Source organism: Bombyx mori, chromosome 24 (assembly GCF_030269925.1).
Source record: "Bombyx mori chromosome 24, ASM3026992v2".
In the NCBI taxonomy this organism is placed as follows: Eukaryota; Metazoa; Arthropoda; class Insecta; order Lepidoptera; family Bombycidae; genus Bombyx; species Bombyx mori.
The window spans coordinates 18304200-18324212 of record NC_085130.1 but is presented as its reverse complement, the minus strand read 5'-3'; the positions used below and the strand labels follow the sequence as shown (position 1 = coordinate 18324212).

Sequence of the window (20013 nt, the reverse complement as noted above, 5' to 3'; positions counted from 1 at the left end):
CACTTCATTTGGTCGGTTCATCGCAGGGACAACCTTCCAAGCGGTCTGGTACCTTCCACTCTTAAAAAAAATAAGAGAGAAAGATTTAGTACACAATTAATTGTATTAGTAGCTAGTAGTATTTTCTTTTTCGTAGCCAAAACTAATTTTACTTAAATAGAAGGTAATTATCACGATATTCAAATGTCGAAAATGAACATCTAAACGAACTAAAGTATTGGATAAGCCGGAAATAATGTATGGATCGTAAAAGTACTTTAAATTATGTAATGGGAATAGTGAAATTTTGATCAAAGCAGTCCTTATAACAGCCGAGTATGACTTTTTAGGACGATAATATAATTAAAAAAATGTGTGGTAGCACTGAAACGGTAGGCAGTGGCTTGGATCTGCCCCTGGCATTGCTGAAGTCCATGGGCGACAGTAACCACTCACCATCAGGTGGGCGTTACGTTTGCCTACAACGATACTTAAAAAAAATTGAGAATGGGTATGAAAAAAAAATTATTGACAAACAGACGAAAAAAGGGTTTTTCTTTGACTATTTAGATATAAATACAATCAGATATTCAATTGAACGCGGTAACTAGACAATTAAACCTATTTCACTAGAAATTTTCAATAGAAATTAAAAAATATAATATTGACTGTTAAAATTGCCAACCCTAGGTCGCTTTCGGTTATGTTTTGCCGCAAATGCGCATTTTCTCGTTTTATAACTATTTAACAAAAAAAATATATATATCAAACGCAAGTCTTACAAAATGGCGGACAATTCATTACGATTTTTAATTTGTTGTTTTTATTTATTTACTTCTTTTCAAATCGTTTGAATATCGAAGTCAACGGATTCGAATTTGAAGGGATGTATGTGTTTAACTCGCAATGCTGCTGAACAGAGATATAGAGTTATTAAGAAAAAAAAAGAGTCATTTAAAAAAAGCACATATTTTGATAATGCAGTTTTGATTTGAATAAGCTTCCATTGAATAGATCGTCCATTTGGGCATGGCAACTTCGGATTTTGAGCGCACTAATGCGTCTACAGATCCTAATTTAGCAACTGAATCAAGCGACACGTGTAAAAGTCACACGCGACCGCTTGCCAATCAATTTTGAAAGTGTATTTTCTCTAATTCACTTCAGACATCCACCTCGCTGCTCGACGTACGCTCCGTACTCACGCTTACCCTCAAACGAGCCGTATATCGAGATTCGAGAGAAAACCTTAAAAAAAATATTCATAATAAAAGTCGTGTAGTGTATACAGACGCCGTTTCGTATCCATTTGAACGAAATTGCTGTTTAGGGTGACAATGGTTCGACTTAATAAATAATTTTTGAATTATTATTATTATTACTACATAAATTTTTTGAAGTTATACTTCTTTAGGCGCGTTATGAAAAATTGATGAGAGTGAAATTTTACGATGCGCGCGCACCGTGACACAAAATTAACAGAATGAAGTTGCCCACTAAATCGCTCATTACAATACGACCGACGTAACTTGGCGAGTCTGAATATAGCCGCAGGTGAACTTTCCGAACCGTACCGAGAGTTACCGAATTTATACGATGTCAAGAAAAGGGATGTCCGATATGCGTGTTTGAGGATGTTGTTTGATCGACTTTTTTCAAATTGATTAAAATTTAAATAAATAAAAAGAAATAAATTTCATAAAAATAAAGTATAACTTCTTACGCGCGTACATAAGTACACGCACCCATTTGTTTTTTTGTAAATGCTTGTTTGTTTAAAAAAAAAGGATTATAATTTCAAAAAGTCACTATATAAAAAATTGATTTCCACTGGTGACGGTGTCTACGATGCGAGTTTCCCTTGGAGTAGATGTCCAGGGTAACTTCCTCACAATACGGACCGTATTAGGAATTTTATCATTAATGATTGTTACATACTTTGTAGAGTTCAAAGGTCAGGATAGATCATGAATAGCAATTAAAGAGTATTTACAGACAATAAATAAATCAACATTATACTTTGTTGATGTCCATGGGCCCTATTCAGCAATTAGCGTCAGGAGGGCAATGACCTTGTTTGTCGATCTATAGAAAAGAAACAACATTAAAATGTAATGTATATGATTTCTGTAAAAATGTCTGTAATTAATTTAATTAAACATCATTATCTTTTAAACGCTAAATTAATTGAACTAATATTAGGTACATCAAAAAAATAATTGCGAACAGTTAAAATAGATAATTTAATTTTGTATAAAAAATTAAAAAACAAAAATTTTCTTGCCCTTGTAGGCGGAAGCATACGGCCCACCTGATAGTGAGTGGTTACCGTCGCCCATGGACTTCAGCAATGCCAGGGGCAGAGCCAAGCCACTGCCCACCGTGTAGGCAGACAATTATGAAATTCATTATAAATGCAATATTCATTAAATTCAGATATATTTAAAAACATATCAGAATTTAATAAATACTCATGGTCACCCCTTATTTCGTGTACAGCTATTATTATTCCTTTGTGTTGACTTGTGGGGGCTCACTCAGTGGGGGGTCACGTTGGGCATGACCCCTTAACATGACATTTCCAGACACGAGTGTGCTGTTACGAGTCTCTGGAATGGATTATTTTGAAGTGATAACTTCTTGTGGGAGGGTAATCCGCTTCGTTACGAGACGCGTTACGGTGCCGGTCTATCTGGCGTCCCTTTCTCTCACGCATACAGCAGCGGTACTGAGAGCGTATGTAACTCCTACCAATTTTGTCTTTTTCTATTTATGTTACAATTTTCCTTGCGTTATCATATTAATAATACATAAAAATTAAGTAATATCCTAAGCTTTTCTCAATTTAAACAATTTCAACATTATATAGTTCACCTTTTTTTTATTTATTGCTTAGATGGGTGGACGAGTTCACAATCCACCTGGTGTTAAGTGGTTACTGGAACCCATAAATATCTACAACGTAAATGCGTCACCCACCTTGAGATATAAGTTCTAAGGTCTCAAGTATAGTTACAACGGCTGCCCCAACCTTCAAACCGAAACGCATTACTGCTTCACGGCAGAAATAGGTAGGGCGGTGGTACCTACCCACGCGGACTCATAACAGGTCTCACCACCAGTAAAAAATTCGAATTTAAAATATTTATTATCCAATTTGTTTCGTACTGATTACGTTCGCCTACTCAGTATTACTTACAAGTATGATAATAAAATGACCTGATAAGCTAATTTAGCTTTAGTTTCGGAGTGCGCAAGATCGAAAATCCCCTGGACTGGAGCAAGGATTATATGAAAAACACAAACCCACTCCGCTTGTGTGCGTGAGTCAATGTACACGGATTGACTTTAACATTTGGATGTTTCATGAGTTGAATTAAAAAAAAAAACAAAAAAAAACACAATTATGCACAACCATTTACGGTAGGCCACGAGCATTGCTGATGTCCATGGGCGACGGTAACCACTCACCATCAGATGGGCTGTGTGCTCGTCTGCCTACAGGGGCAAAAAAAAAAGATCAAGAGATTAGAGACAGGTCCAAACATTCGTTCTGTTGTACGGAATTGAGTGAGGATATTTAAAAAAAAGGATATTAATAATAAAATAGAATTACAAATTAATAATAAATATGAATTGTAATTAACGTATCTAAATTAAATTATATTATCGCTACATACATGAAGTTGCCTTGTTAAGTGATAATCCAAAAATCTCTGTAATTAATTCTGGCCTTCGAGAGGTCAGCTGAAAACGATGCAAAATGTAGACACAGACACAGCCCACTGAGTTTCTCGCCGGATCTTCTCAGTGGGTCGCGTTTCCGATCCGGTGGTAGATTCTGCGAAGCACGGCTCCTGCTAAGGGCCAGTGTTAGCAACGTCGTCAGGTTTGAGCCCCGTGAGCTCACCTACCCGTCACAACGTAGCTGGAATTACCCCTTGAGACCATTGACAGAGGCAAAAAACCTAACATAAAAATAGTTAAAGACAGGTCGAAGTATGCATTTACTTACGAAGGAAACGGAAAACTGGATTATGACAGCGAAGTCTACTTTAATAACCCAATAACTAAATTGAGTTTTAATTAATAATTATATGACTTAATTTTTATTTATTGTCGATTTCCACGGTCAAGGAATAACATCGTGTAATAAAAACCAAACCCGCAACATTATAATTTGCGTATTTACTGGCGGTAGGACCTGTAGTGAGTCCGCGCGGTTGGGTGCCACCACCCTACCCATTTCTGCCGTGAAGCAGTAATGCGTTTCGGTTTGAAGGGCGGGGCAGCCGTTGTAACTATACTTGAGAACTTAAAACTTGTATCCAAGGTGGGTGGCGCAATTACGTTGTAGATGTCTATGGGCTCAAGTAACCACTTAACACCAGGTGGACTGTGAGCTCGTCCACCTTTCTAAGCAAAAGAAAAAACAACACGCTTTTTGATTACGGACATACAACATTATGCATTTATATTAGTATCAGAAACACAATATACCTACGCGTTCAAATTATTGAATATCAAAATATTTTTATACCTCTAGAAGGATTTAATACAAAACCGAATGTATGCATTTTTCGGTAAATAACTGAATAGCTGTATCCGGGCGTTAATCGCAGCCGGTTATCCGGCCCCAGGCTATGCTCTAGTAGCATTTGAACCGGAGATCAATATACCAATACTTGTGTACGTGTAAATATATACATATACTAGCTGACCCGGCAGACTTCGTAGTGCCTCAATCGATAAATAAAAGACTTAAACTTTTGTATAAGATAAACTTAAAACAAACAAAAGGAAACCGACCGACGGGGGACACAATGACATCAAAGGAAAAACAAAATGGTTATTTTTATTTAATTCCGAGCATTTTCATATTTATCTACCTTTTAAACCTTCTCTGGACTTCAACAAATAATTCAAGACCAAAATTAGCCAAATCGGTCCAGCCGTTCTCGAGTTTTAGCGAGACTAACGAACAGCAATTCATTTTTATATATATAGAAGAAGAAGATAGAAGATTAGTGGGCCCGACAGACGTCGTCCTGTGAATGCATACAATAAAATTCATGCGAGTCTATCCAGCCGTTTATCACGTACAGTAAAATTATACAGGGTGTTCCAGAAAGAATGGATAATCCTGAAACACCTCATAGTACAGCTATTGGGGACTCAAAATAAAATAAAAAATTAAAAAAATCTCAGGTAGTAACCAAATTACGTATTTATAAAAAAACCTTGATATTTTCTATACTGCTATGTGTTTCTGGAATACACAACAGCTACAAATAAATGAAATCCATACGCTTTTTGGTGTTATAATATTCTACATGGACTATACTAAGGAATATGCAGGAAATATGCGTTCATCGACAGTACGTTTCCAAAGATCTTTTTTGCCACGTACCATCCGGCTTTGGAATGAGCTTCCCCTCCACGGTGCTTCCCGAGCGCTATACCATGCCCTTCTTCAAACGAGGCTTGCGGAGAGTACTTTATGGTAGGCAGCGGCTTGGCTCTGCCCCTGGCATTGCTGAAGTCCATGAGCGACGGTGACCACTTACCATCAGGTGGGCCGTATGCTCGTCTGCCTACAATGGCAATAAAAAAACAAATCTTATGAGTAGCTAGTGTAATTTTTTACAAAAGTTAATCTGAACTTAAATTTTAATCATGAAATTTGGTATTTTTTTCATTTTTAATTTGGGTACTAATTAAGATTTTTTTTTTTTTTGAGCACCCAATAGCTCTACTATGAGGTGTTTCAGGATTATCCATTCTTTCTGGGATACCCTGTGTATATAAAGATATATATAGCACACACGGTGTTTTAATGTCACTTATGCAATTTTTGTCAAAACTGATATTTTTTTAATAGATAATAGTGAAATGTTTGCTTTTTCCTTCCTATCCATTAACGGTGCTTTTAGGTACCACAAGCACCGGTCATCGTCCTCGTCGAACCCGTCGCTTGCGACGAAGGGCTCAACGAGTAAATTAACCCACAGACACAGCCCACTGAGTTTCTCGCCGGATCTTCTCAGTGGGTCGCGTTTCCGATCCGGTGGTAGATTCTGCGAAGCACTGCTCTTGCTAGGGCCAGTTTTAGCAACACTCCGGTTTGAGCCCCGTGAGCTCACCTACACGTCAAGGAGAAGCTGAAATAGCCTCTCAAGATTATCAGCATAGATATAAAAAAAATGCTTTTACTCATGAAGTTTAAATTTGTAGTTTAATTAATATCATTTTATTTCTTTTGTCGAGAAGTGGGTGCTTAGGATGGTATGGAGATGTGATGAGACGAAATGACAATGAGTTTGGTAAGAGAGTTTTAACTATGAATATGGAAGGCTTTAAAGGAAGAGGTAGACTTAAGAAGAAATAGATGGATTGCGTGAAAGACGATATTTGTAAGAGGGGAGTGAGCGAAGAAATGGTATATGATAGAGGAGCATGGAAGCAGAAAACATGTTACGTCGGCCTAAGGTGACGGGGAGATGGGCAGGAGAATGATGATGATATTTCTTTAGTCGAGAAGAACTTATATAATTGTAATAAGATCTTGGATTTCCAAATGCTTCTTCTGAACGTTTTTTTTACAATAAAATCACTTTTTCCTACACATTTTTAATTCAAATTTATTAAATTTATTTTCTAATTTTTAGTTGGATTTTCTATAAAAGCGTATTTTGTTAGTTTTTTTTAAACTTTTATTATCTAAAGTGAACAGCTTAAATAATGCTTAAGTGTTTACGGGTAGCCCGTGACGTCACAACAAGGTCGTACAAAGGAGTCGATCAGCTTGAGGCATCAAACAGACCTCAAATTCAAAATATCAATTCTAATGTAAAGCCCAAATAGACATAGCAAATCTACCACCTACCACCAACAGACCATGACCAGGTAAATTTAACGTAAAATAGACTACCACATTCTAACAAGTCGGGTAAAAGGGTATAAAGGGAATCCATTGAAATATATCCTTACGAAAACAGAACATAGAAATACGTGGAGCTATTTTATTTCTATAATTCAAGTAAAGTTTTTTTTATTATATTAAGAACCAAAAGTACAGGTTTTTTGTATTGCCCGTGTAGGCAGACGAGCGTACGGTCCACCTGATGGTGAGTGATTATCATCGCCCATGGACTTCAGCAATGCCAGGGGCAGAGCCAAGCCGCTGCTTACAAAGGATGAAGGCGTAGCACAGCTGCCATAGAATAAAAATTGAGACCTCAAATTCGTGTCTCAAGAGTACTATAATTCGTTCAGTCCTCTATGGTCTACGTAAGCGCTCAGCACTAGATCAGTCAGACATAGTTCATCTACATACTGAAACAAAAGCTTTTATGGTACTAGATGAGCTATCAAATACCTACACGTGTGTGATGATGAACTTCATAGCCTCTACGGTGGTGAGGAAGGCGACGCCACTGACGTAGTCGACTAGAGGTAAATAATAGCCTAGTTTTGTGATTACACCGAGCAGTTTACCGACGGAGAATCCAGCGTTCTGTGTCGCCAGTTAAAATACACTTTTCGGGAACTTTGTCCGGACTGTATTTTTTCGTTAACTCTTTGAGCGCGAACCGTCGATAAATCGACTCTCTATTATTGCGTATAAAGTGTGGAGCGTCGGAATATCGACTCTTTGCGCCGTTTGCCTATTACAGGTATTAGGTATCGACTTGTATGGACGTGTCTTAGCCCGTCTTTTAATAAGTTAACAGCCTTTATAAATAAAATCATTTAAAATTATTTTGTTGAATATTTTTCTTGTTATAATTATTTTCTCTAAATATGCGAAAATAATCTCAGTAGTAAAACGGTTTGGGCTGGTATCATTGTCTTCATCATCATCATCAGCCCACTGTCTTCCATTGATGGACTTAGGCATGTTCCAATCCACATCGCTGAACGCAGTCTTTGGCTCTCTCCTCAACCACCTCTTACCAGCCACCCTTAGCAGGTTATCACACAATCCAGCCGCGCGGCATAGTCACCAAGATAATGATTTTGGAGCTGAGACCATCGTTTCCAGATATCTATTTTTCCACGTACCATGCCAGTCTGGAAGGAACTACCCTCCACGTTGTATTCCTAACTCTATGACACGTTTTTCAAATGAGGTTTGAGAAGATTTTCAGCAGTAGACAACGGATTGGCTGCGAATCTGGCATTACTGATGTCCATTTGCAACCTTAACCAATCACCACCAGACGGGACGTATGTGCTTACCATCATTATAAGGAAAGATAAGGGTCTTTCAAGTCCCTAATGCTGCTACCATGTAAGGAAGCATCGTGGCTTTAGTCAGGAGATTAGTTTGTCTTTGCCTCAGCTAATAAATATCCTATAAATGTCTTTGTCTCAGCTAATAATAGTGGAATCGATCGTGGAGGATAATGAGCGGAAACTAAAGTCTTTCGAACTGTCATGATACTTAATGCAGTCATGAACCTCGTAGCAATACAGATGAAAGGAATATAGGAGAAGAAGAAAACCGGTAGGTCTTTTTAATAAGTGGCATTTATTACTGGTGGTAGGGCCTCGTGTGTCCGCACGGGTAGGTACCACCACCCCGCCTATTTCTGCCGTGAAGCAGTAATGCGTTTCGGTTTGAAGGGTAGGGCAGCCGCTGTAACTATACTGAGACCTTAGAACTTATATCTCAAGGTGGGTAGCGCATTTACGTTGTAGATGTCTATGGGCTCCAGTAATCACTTAAAACCAGGTGGGCTTTGAGCTCGTCCATCCATGTACGCAATAAAAAAATTATTAAGAAAAACGGTGCGCGTGCAACTTGGTGCACGTGAATGAAGTGAAACTTCTTTTTCGATGTGTAGTGTTGTGGTTTTCTTCATTTTTCATCCTTAAATCAGATTGCTCTTGTAATAGGAAATGCTGTGTATAAGAGATGCAACATTTTCAACATTTATATCACATATATTTTAAATTAAAAATAGAAAAATAAATATTTTTAAATACTTCATTAAAACAGTGGACGATACTCGTTGCTAACGCTCGCGCTGGCCTGTAACAAGTATACTACGCGCGTGCGTTCGAGTGCCACGCATTCACTCTCGCTCTGTCTCTTTCCATTCCATTGTAGCATTAAACGTTTAACGCAACCTTGTTGGAAGTCGCATTAGAAGTTTCACTTCAAAAGTTCACGAATAGAAACAATTTATCCGTAAATTAATCTAAATTAATGAAAAATAAAAAAATTAAGGACGCAACTACTCTATGTATTTCTTTGTTCGTTCCAGCATTGCCCTCAGAACGCTTCAGCGACAAAACTTTTAATTATATCGACGTCTCGCTCTCTCCCTACACTTTTGTGAGTACACTTGTCCCGCTCCCACTGTTTCTGTTTCACACAATACGCTCGCCAGGAAAACTTGAGATTATATAATTTTGCGGTAAAAAAATTATCATCACGACTCAAAACACGTTTCGGGGGTGGACTGAGATGCTATATATAAAACTATTTTACGATTTTAACGAATTTTAAAGTACTTATTTTTTATATAAATAAGCAACGGTACATTTCTACGGAAATTTAGACATTTGGGGAATTCACTTTAGACTTCGACCTCATGCGAGGAAGCGGCTGTTCGATTTTGGGGTTTGAATTTTGAAATGTCTCTGCGAAGAATCTACCACCGGAGCGGAATCGCGACCCGCTGAGAAGATCCGGTGAGAAACTCATATAGAAAATGTTTGTCCGTATGTTCGCATTATGGCGTCGCTAATAAGATTGAGTTGGAACCTGGTACGTCTGTTCGCATTCCGGGGAAGCTTCAGCAAACGCGTCTATTTAATTTAAAATGTTTTGATAATTACAAAGAAACCTGACTGACCGGTCACCGATAATTGTGACTTATCACGCTTTTAATAAACAAAATCCATGCCATTGATAAATACACATAAATTAGTTATAGATAAGCAACTCCAGCACTCAATAAAAATGTTTACGGGCATCGGCCACTAGATGGTTTCGCTTCGATTAGTTTCTCATTGCTCCTGTAGATGGCAGTAACATATTACTTATCCTATATTTTATTTTCAATAAAGGATTTTGTATATTTTGTACAACAAATAAAGACTTGTTTGATTTATATTTTATTTTATTTTCTGTGTTTAGTTATACAATAATTAAATGCATTAACTTTAACAGCATATACGTTTAGGGGCATCTGCTACAAGATGTCGCTAGTTTCCATACAACAAAATATTTGTCTTAGAGTATCGCAGTTTCAGGGGCCTGATCCACACTAATATTAGTCTTTTGTCAACTGTCAAAGTGACACTTGTCAAAATAATAGTAGTTCTATTTCTCCAACTGGAAAGGCAAAGGTATCATACCATACGGCCTAATCTTGTATTTTTTATTTATGATAAAAAATGAAAATATGCATTGAAATAAAATTAAGTTGATTAATTGGGAACAATAATCAATTGAAATTAAATTAAATGAGATGAGATTTTATGGGATGAAATATAGTCTCAGTAAAATTGTGGTCATTTACTGAGATTTTTTCAATGGACTTTTATGAGGGTCCCGAGAAGCTATGTCCGGCAGCTTTGTTTTATTTTGACCACATTATTCCACTTTCACTGATTCTAAACAGTTAACAAACCACCGTTATTACACATTTAAACCTGAAGAAACACTAAATAGACAAAATAAAACAATTCGCTCCCCGCGCTCCCGCCAAAAAGTCCTCACATTTGTCAAATGTAAATTTTGGATTCATTGTTGTTGTTTTAATGATATGGTGTTTTTTACTGTCATCTTATTTTATCTGTTTTATCATCTCAGAAGACAATGAGATATGCGCGAGTGGAAACAGTGTTGAGCAATAAATAGATAATTTTTATCAAAAACGTTCGTTTGATATGGTTTAATCCCATGTGATTTTTCTTCTGTATTATTTAGACGTTTTTTTTATTGCTTAAATGGGTGGACGAGTTTACAGCCCACCTGGTGTTAAGCGGTTACTGGAGCCTATAGACATCTACAACGTAAATGCGCCACCCATCTTGAGATATAAGTTCTAAGGTGTCAGTATAGTTACAACGGCTACCCCGCCCTTCAAACCGAAACGCATTACTGCTTCACGGCAGAAATGGACAGGGTGTTGGTACCTACCCGTGCGGACTCACAAGAGGTCCTACCACCAGTAATTGCATATTTCTGGCGTGAAGCAGTAATGCGGTTCGGTTTCAAGCGTGGGGCAGCCGTTGTAACTATACTGAGACCTCATAACTCATATCTCAAGTTGGGTGGTGGCATTTACGTTGTAGATGTATCTGGGCTCCGGTAATCACTTAAAACCAGGTGGGTTGTGAGCTCGTCCACTCATATATGCAATAAAAAAAGGACTTGTTAAAAGAAACATCACAACACCTAATCAATAAAAATGCCACATCTATATTTTTGTTTGACTTTCGTAAGTGCAAGGCATTCCGGTTTCAATACACACACACGAACACAGAACTAATTGTACAAATTTACTATAAGTTCCATTTTCGAAGATTACGTCCTTATCCGCTTAAGTTAAGGCTCACAAAATATTATTGAACGGCAAATATAAAATTTGCTGTCGCGTTCCACGAGTGCATCGTTTTCCAGCTACGTTGAAGTTTCATAGTAAAAGCGGACACAGTGTCAGATAACGCCAAATTCAAATGACACAGTGTCACATGATTTCGTAATGGAAACGCTTTTATGTGGACATGCGATGTACTGTTTAATCTTTCTATAATTGAATTTAATACTTTTGGTTTTTCTTTTAATTATACTATACACATAAATTGACAATTATCAAACGGTTTATTATAGAAAATGTTTTCTTTAAAAAACAAATCAATGGGGCGTGAAAACATTCGTAAATTATATGTATATGTAAGTAAGTTGCTTTACTTCTACGGCATTTAAACTGTATGTAAGATCTTTAAAGATATTAATTTTAAATTCCACTTACGAAATATATATTACAATAATTCAGAAGAAGTTTAGGATAATTCACATTTTATAAGTTTAATTTTTCAAAGAAAATTTATTATGAAATATTTCAAGTATCAAAACCATTTGGTCCGAGTAAAAGTCGATTTCCGATTTTAGCCTCATGTGTAGGTTACGTTGAAGATATTTTAATGTTTCATGTATTTATATAGACTGGGAGCTAGGTGATTCCCGCGACCTCACCCGCCTCTAGGAGAACTAGGGATCAGTACAGAGCTGTAAAGGACTGTGTCTACAGTAATGTAGACATGCTGTTAGTAGTACTCTCGCCTAGATGTAGGTCGGATACGTGTCTGTTTCTGTACGAGAAGAGCTCGGAATCAGTACAGAGCTGCAGGGAACTGTGTCTACAGTAGGGTAGTATAGGACTCTCAATTAGATGTAGGTCGGATCTGTGTCTGTTTGTGTACGAGAAGAGCTCAGGATCAGTACAGAGCTGCAGGGGACTGTGTCTACAGTAGGGTGGTATAGGACTCTCAATTAGATGTAGGTCGGATCTGTGTCTGTTTGTGTACGAGAAGAGCTCAGGATCAGTACAGAGCTGCAGGGGACTGTGTCTACAGTAGGGTGGTATAGGACTCTCAATTAGATGTAGGTCGGATCTGTGTCTGTTTGTGTACGAGAAGAGCTCAGGATCAGTACAGAGCTGCAGGGGACTGTGTCTACAGTAGGGTGGTATAGGACTCTCAATTAGATGTAGGTCGGATCTGTGTCTGTTTGTGTACGAGAAGAGCTCAGGATCAGTACAGAGCTGCAGAGGACTGTGTCTACAGTAGGGTAGTATAGGACTCTCAATTAGATGTAGGTCGGATCTGTGTCTGTTTGTGTACGAGAAGAGCTCAGGATCAGTACAGAGCTGCAGAGGACTGTGTCTACAGTAGGGTAGTATAGGACTCTCAATTAGATGTAGGTCGGATCTGTGTCTGTTTGTGTACGAGAAGAGCTCGGAATCAGTACAGAGCTGCAGGGGACTGTGTCTACAGTAGTGTAGTATAGGACTAGAGGCTAGATGTAGGTCGGATCTGTGTCTGTTTGTGTACGAGAAGAGCTAGGGATCAGTACAGAGCTGCAGGGTATTGTGAGTTTAATTATTATTATTTTTTTGGCGCCGGTGTGCAACGGCCTTTATCTCTGCTAATAATAATACGAACATACCTCTCCGTGCTAACGCGTAGTGACGGGACTAATTCAATGTCGATGAAGTGTTTATTATAACTTTAGCATCACTACAAAACTTTTGTTAAATTACGAAATATAACTTTACTTTTTCATTTTCGCAGTAGATGGGAACGAGCTCACGACTCACCTGGTGCTAAGCGGTTACTGGATAGACATCTACAGCGTAAATGCCGCCACTTACCTCGAGACATAAGTTCTAAGTATCAGTTCTATAGTACAAGGGCTTGCATACCACGCATTATAGCTTCGTGGCAGAAGTAGGCGAGACGGTGGTACCTATCCATGCGGGCTCACGTGATGACGTACGTACAGCTATTACGAAAACACAATGCGATCATCGACATCGACAGTCGATAATCCGTTGTTTCGGACAACCCTAATCGCGTATCCATTTAGTTTGACAAGCATTCGGTTTCATATATCCGTTGTTTTGAGTGTGTGCGTGAGGTCAGGGTTGGCGATGCGCTACATAAATAAGCACGCGGTTTTGGTGCTATTTTTTTAATAATAATAATAAATTAACACTTTATTTAACGTCATATGTACAGAGTAAGTATATAAAACAAATAATAGACGGTGACATAAATTGGCGTCCTTATCGCTGAAAGCGATCTCTTCCAGGCAACCTTGCAGGGAGAGGAATAAGCGAACGGGGCGGTGCTATATCTTAATAAACTTACATAAAAATATATACTTATATACATATGTTAAAAATAAATACAATATAAGATAGACTTACATACGATTAAATAGAAATAAATACTAAAAATATCCAAGTAAATACAAAATAAGTAGCAACTTGTACAGTTATATCGTAGGAGCCATATTATTGTGCAAGGTAGTGCGAGTTTAATTTGAACTTGAAAATTTCCGGCGAGGACGATCGTTTGATGCTTAAGGGTAGTAGTGCATTTTTTATTTTTTTTATTTCTTTGATTGATTGGCGAGCTCACAGCCCACCTGGTGTTAAGTGGTTACTGGAGCCCATAGACATCTACAACGCAAATGCGCCACCCACCACCCACTAAGTTGTAAGGTCTCAGTATAGTTACAACGGCTGCCCCACCCTTCGAGCCGAAACGCATTACTGATTAACGGCGGAAATAGGCAGGGTGGTGGTACCTACCCGTGCGGACTCACAAGAGGTCCTGCCACCAGTGAATAAGTATATGTATAGATATACACTTTAAGTTAATTGGTCTTAGTTCCTTTGTTTTTTTTTTCTTAGATGGGTGGACGAGCTCGCAGCCCACCCGGTCTTAGATGATTACTGGAGCTCATAGACATCTACGACGTAAAAGCGCCACACTCCTTGAGAAGTTCTAAAGATCTCGAGTATAGTTACAACGGCTGCTCCACCCTTCAAACAGAAACGCATTACTGCTTCACGGCAGAAACAGGCAGGGCGGTGGTACCTACCCGTGCGGACTCACAAGAGGTCCTACCACCAGTACACAAGAGGTCCTACCACCAGTTAACGTTAAAAAAAACTCGCACTTAGCAAGCACGCTCTCCAAGCTTCCGAAGCCCGGCCCTCAATTACGGAGCTTCCGACAGCCCTGCCTCGTTGAAGTTCGACAAGCACCACTATCGCGCGTCTGTGTGTGTGTGCGCATCGCGAGCACTGAACACACACAATACCGATATTTTCGAAGACACAATTTAAATCAATAATCGCCTTCAGAGTTCGGAGACGACTACGAAGCGGTCCTTGGACAGCAACGCAGTGACGTCACGCATTGGACTTCGAAACGATTGTGACGTCATAATGACTTTAAGTAACCAACACAGCAATACTCTTTTTTTATTGCTTAGATGGGCGGACGAGCTCACAGCCCACCTAGCGTTGCAGTAATGCGTTTCGGTTTGAACGGTGGGGCAGCCATTTAACTATACTGAGACCTTAGAACTCATGTCTCGAGGCTGGTAGCGCATTTACTTTGTAGATGTCTATGGGCTCCGGTAGCCGCTTAACACAAGGTGGGCCGTGAGCTCATTAACCGGTCGAAGCGATCGAAGAAAAACAAAACTTAACACGTACACATCTGTGTGCTTAGTGAGAGTTCTTTAACGTTCTGGATAGCGTAAAAGTTAACTCAAATTTGTATGGAGTTGGATCGTTTGCCTATGTTTGCCGCTAGGGGCGCTGTTCCAATTGCATACAAATCGAGTTAACTTTTACGTTATCGAGAACGTTAAAAAACTCGCACTAAGCACACTGGCGCTAACACGAAATTAAAGTTCCACATGTGTTTTTTGTTGCAAACCAAATTCGACCTTAATAAAACTTGGAGTTTAATGAACAAAATGTAATGTAAATATTCATTTTCTTATCCGAATTTACTTTGGCTGCTCAATTTTGATGTAATCAACACGTTTTTGCCGCGAAACCTTCGTAATAGTTAAAAATGGCGTAACCTCTGCACAATCGTGTAAGCAAACATTGAATATTTGATAACATCGATCAGTTTTAATTAACATATTACCGGGAATACCTTAGTTTCAGAGTACGAAGTATAATTTTATGTGTCAAGTAATCAAATGTGTGTTATTGTAAACCTGTGTGATGTGTCAAAGTAATGTTTCCTTAGCGACGAATCAGTCAAGACAATAATAGTGCATGGTCTTTAGATTCATACACTAAGAATGTCCAAACGAATTGTTTTCCTTCGGTTATCCACGTTTTAAAACGGATTTAACTAGTAATCTGCTAGAGTACGTGTTAAGTTTAATAAAAAATGCAAAAAATATTATAAGTAACCAAATTTAAAATAATACATACGGAAATTTTTAAGATGGCGTCTCTCACGCAAGCGCGCCCTCCAACACAAACAACTTCATGACACATTATTTGAATCCTCTTGTAATTCGACAATGAAATCTCCGCCATAATTAACAGTTTTCTTATTTAAATAATGATACTCTAGCTATTTTCGGCATAACGGACTTTTTTTAATGATGATTTTTTTTTAAATCTAATGGCAGAAGGTATCGGACGTCGGCCATGTTTGTTTTTGTCGAACATTGATTCTATCAACTGATTATGTTTTACACTATTCGATTTATTGATAGGATAACACTATTATATTATGTTGAATTTTTTTTTTGCATTAAATTCGTAAACTTTAAAATCAGTAGACAATATGTCGGAGCGTACCAGGACACCTACCTAGCGGTCGGGAAGCGAAAAAAAAACGACGCCTCCATGGAACGAGGAGTACAACTCTAGAATGTACAAAATTTAGATGACGTCTTTTTTATTTATTGCTTAAATGGGTGGACGAGCTCACAGCTGGAGTTAAGTGGTTACTGGAGCTCATAGACATCAACGTAAATACGCCACCCACCTTGATATATAAGTTCTAAGGTATCAGTATAGTTACAACGGCTGCCCCGCCCTTCAAACGGAATCGCATTACTGCTTCACGGCAGAAATAGGCAGGGCAGTGGTACCTACCCGTGCGGACCCACAAGAGGTCCAACCACCAGTAATTACGCAAATTATAATTTTTCCGGTTTGATTTTTATTACACGATGCTATTCCTTCACCGTGGAAGTCAATCGTGAACATTTGTTGAGACGTATTTCATTAGAAAAATTGGTACCCGCCTGCGGGATTCGAACACCGGTGCATCGCTACATACGAATACACTGGACGTCTTATTCTTTAGGCCACGACGACTTCAAGCAAATTTCATGAGCAAATCGAAACAATCTATTTGTCGTTGATGTCTCATCGAATATACGGCTTACCAGGCTTAAAGTGGTTCTCGGAGTCTATGGATATCACAGGAATGGCGCCAATCAGCCATGAGGTCGAAATCTAAATTTTACTGTACAAAGTGTTGTTTTGCCTTGTGTATTGTATTATTTTGCAGCTGAACTAGGTAGAACATTAGTATTATGAAAAGCTATGGAGTTTTCGTAACTTCGGAAATTATGTAGTGAAAATATAAAACGAGTTATGAAATACCGTTAGCTTTAGCAAAATAAACTTTAGTCGTATCTTTAACGGACTAACTCGAATATGGGAATCGGGAGTGCTCTGAGGAATTGTTTGAGATGATTCCATTATCTCGTTTTTACCATCGCACCGCCCGCTATCGGAGTAGAGCTCATCCATACTACTTAGAGCCACTGCGGTCATCCACAATGCGTTACCAGAGATCTTTTTGCCACGTACCATCCGGCTTTGGAATGAGCTACCCTCCACGGTGTCTCTCCTTCTTCAAACGAAGCTTGTGGAGAGTGCTATACGGTAGGTCGCGGCTTGGCTCTGCCTCTGGCATTACTGACGTCCATGGGCGACGGCAACCACTTACCATCAGGTGGGCCGGTATACTCGTCTGCGTATACGGCAATAAAAAAAAGAACATGTAAAAAAGCAATGCGATCTGTTAATAACGATTGCAGTTTGTAATTTCGGTTATTCGACAGTGAATTTGTATTTTATTTTAGTGTCAAATGTATTTTCGTTAATGATTAAAATTCAAATATAAGAATACTAATTTGAATAAATTAATGATATACAGTTCCATTTGAATTTGAAAATAATGTGTTTAGTTTAAAAATTGAATAAAAACATGCTCTAACATTAAATTGAACTAACAATGAATCTTAATACCACGTACTTATCGGTCAGGATATTAGAGCGAAGTTGTAGAATTATTGTGTCAAATTGTATACGGATGTATACTAGTATATTGGACGGCGCGAAGTCTGTGAGAATTGCGTTCAAAGATTCCGTTAAATAAACGCATACATACCAAGCTAATCGAGGCATGTTTAAAAACTAGTATTTAAGATACATTTAAATTAGCAAACAGTTTTAAATGCATTTTCCTGGTACTGATCAGCTAAATGTTATGTCTTTGATATAATATACATTAATGAAAACCAATTACATCTGGCCCCAAAAACTTTTACAAAACAATTACTGGTGGTAGGACATTTTGTGAATCCGCGCGGGTAGGTACCACCGCCCTGCCCATTTCGGCCGCGAAGCAGTAATGCGTTTCGGTTTGAAGGGTGGGGCAGCCGTTTTAACTATACTCGAGACCTTAGAACTTATATCTTAAGGTGGGTGGTGCATTTACGTTGTAGATGTCCATGGGCTCCAGTAACCACTTAACATCAGGTGGGCTGTGAGCTCATCCATCCATCTAAGCTATAAAAAAAACTATTTTGTTGTATAGAAACTAGCGATATCTTGTAGCGGATGCCCCTAAACTTATATGTTAATAAATATATGGCATTTAATTATTGTACAATGAAACACAGAAAATCAAAACATAATAATTCATGCAAGTCTTTATTTGTTATAGACTAATTAATTAAATTTTATCATTTTATGGGTTATGAAAATTTAAAATTTTCTTTATTAAAAATAAATTAAAGGATAGGTATTTATGTTACTGCCATCTACAGGAGCAATGAGAAACTCACCGAAGCGAAGCCATCTAGTGGCCGACGCCCTTAAACATTTTTGTTGAGTGCTTGAGTTGCTTATCTATAGCTAATTTATGTGTATTATCTATGAACGTAATGAATGTAACGAAAGAAGTTTAATTACGTCTACAATTTGTAAATACTGAACGGAATCCGCTGTTCAAATACGTTTTATTTTCAGTTTATTGACAAAATAATAAATTATTATTTTTATCGGTTATAATTTTATTTATGCATTTGTTTTATATTGAAAACATTATAGCTCTGCGTCAATAAGATTAACGGTGTCGGTGACACTGTCAACGCGGCCTCGCCCAACTTACGGATGTACTGACACTTCGAACTCATGTCTCAAGCTGGGTGGTGGCATTTACGTTGTAGATGTCTATAGGCTGCAGTAAGCACTTGACATTACGTGGACCGTGAGCTCGTCCAACCATAGCATATAAAAAAACTGTAGTTTTATGAAGATAATTCCATTAGTGACATTATTTATCTTGAATAAATAATTACTTGAATAGTCTAATTTCTTGTCTTTTGGATGACGTTATACACGACGATTCGAATCATTATTGAATTAAAAAAACCGGTCCTGAGTAACTAACTTCTCAGTAATAATCAATCTATACTAATATTTTAAATGTGAAAGTGTTTTTGTTTGTCGTCTTCGTACATATTTATACAATTTTTACCCCCTTTAGTGCAGAAGAATGAAATAGATTGTTTTATCCTGAAACATCTAATTTCCACGGGGATTCACTCTGACACTCTCTTGACCATTCGAGCGAAGCCGCGGGTAATGAACATTTGTATGCTTACACAGTTTAACTTTTAAATTCATATTCAATTGCTTAACGTGATTTTTTTTAAAGTTGCTACATAATATTTAAAAGCATATTAATATATAAATCTACAGTAGTTTTTACGGATGTTCCGTTATAACTACTGAACCATGCATCCGATTGACTTGAAACTTGGTATCTATGTAGAAAATACACGTACTTAATGGATAGGCTAATATTTACATGAGTGTTGGATTCCCTACACCAGTTTCGGGGGCCTTAATGATGAGAATCTTTATGTGGGTGAGAAATAATAATGTTAATTTTAAATGGCTAGCGAAGCGGACGGGTACAGCTAGTGAGCTCATAAAATGAGAATGAACGTGTCTGCGTGTCAGCCATATTTAAAAATCTAACACCTGCAATACAAACATTATTACTATTAAATTGCACAGAATTTTCAGTATAACTAACTATATTAATCGCTATAAATATTTGAGTTTCTAACCAGCGCCATCTAGGCGGACTTCGGATATCCTGTCGACTGAGAGGGCTGGAAGGGAGAGGGTGGTAGGAGAGATGTGCTCCGCA

The 20013-nt window shown here is 38.0% G+C and overlaps 1 protein-coding gene across 1 annotated transcript in view; it reads right to left on the bottom strand.

Moving 5' to 3' along the window:
- LOC101740963 (AT-rich interactive domain-containing protein 5B) overlaps nt 1-16117 on the bottom strand; it is a 102473-nt gene extending 86356 nt beyond the window's left edge. The window contains exon 1 of the mRNA XM_021347294.3: nt 15975-16117. Coding sequence (XP_021202969.1) covers nt 15975-16082 — 108 coding nt within the window. The 5' untranslated portion in view covers nt 16083-16117. The remainder of the gene's footprint in view (nt 1-15974) is intronic.
- Nucleotides 16118-20013: the final 3896 nt, after the last annotated feature.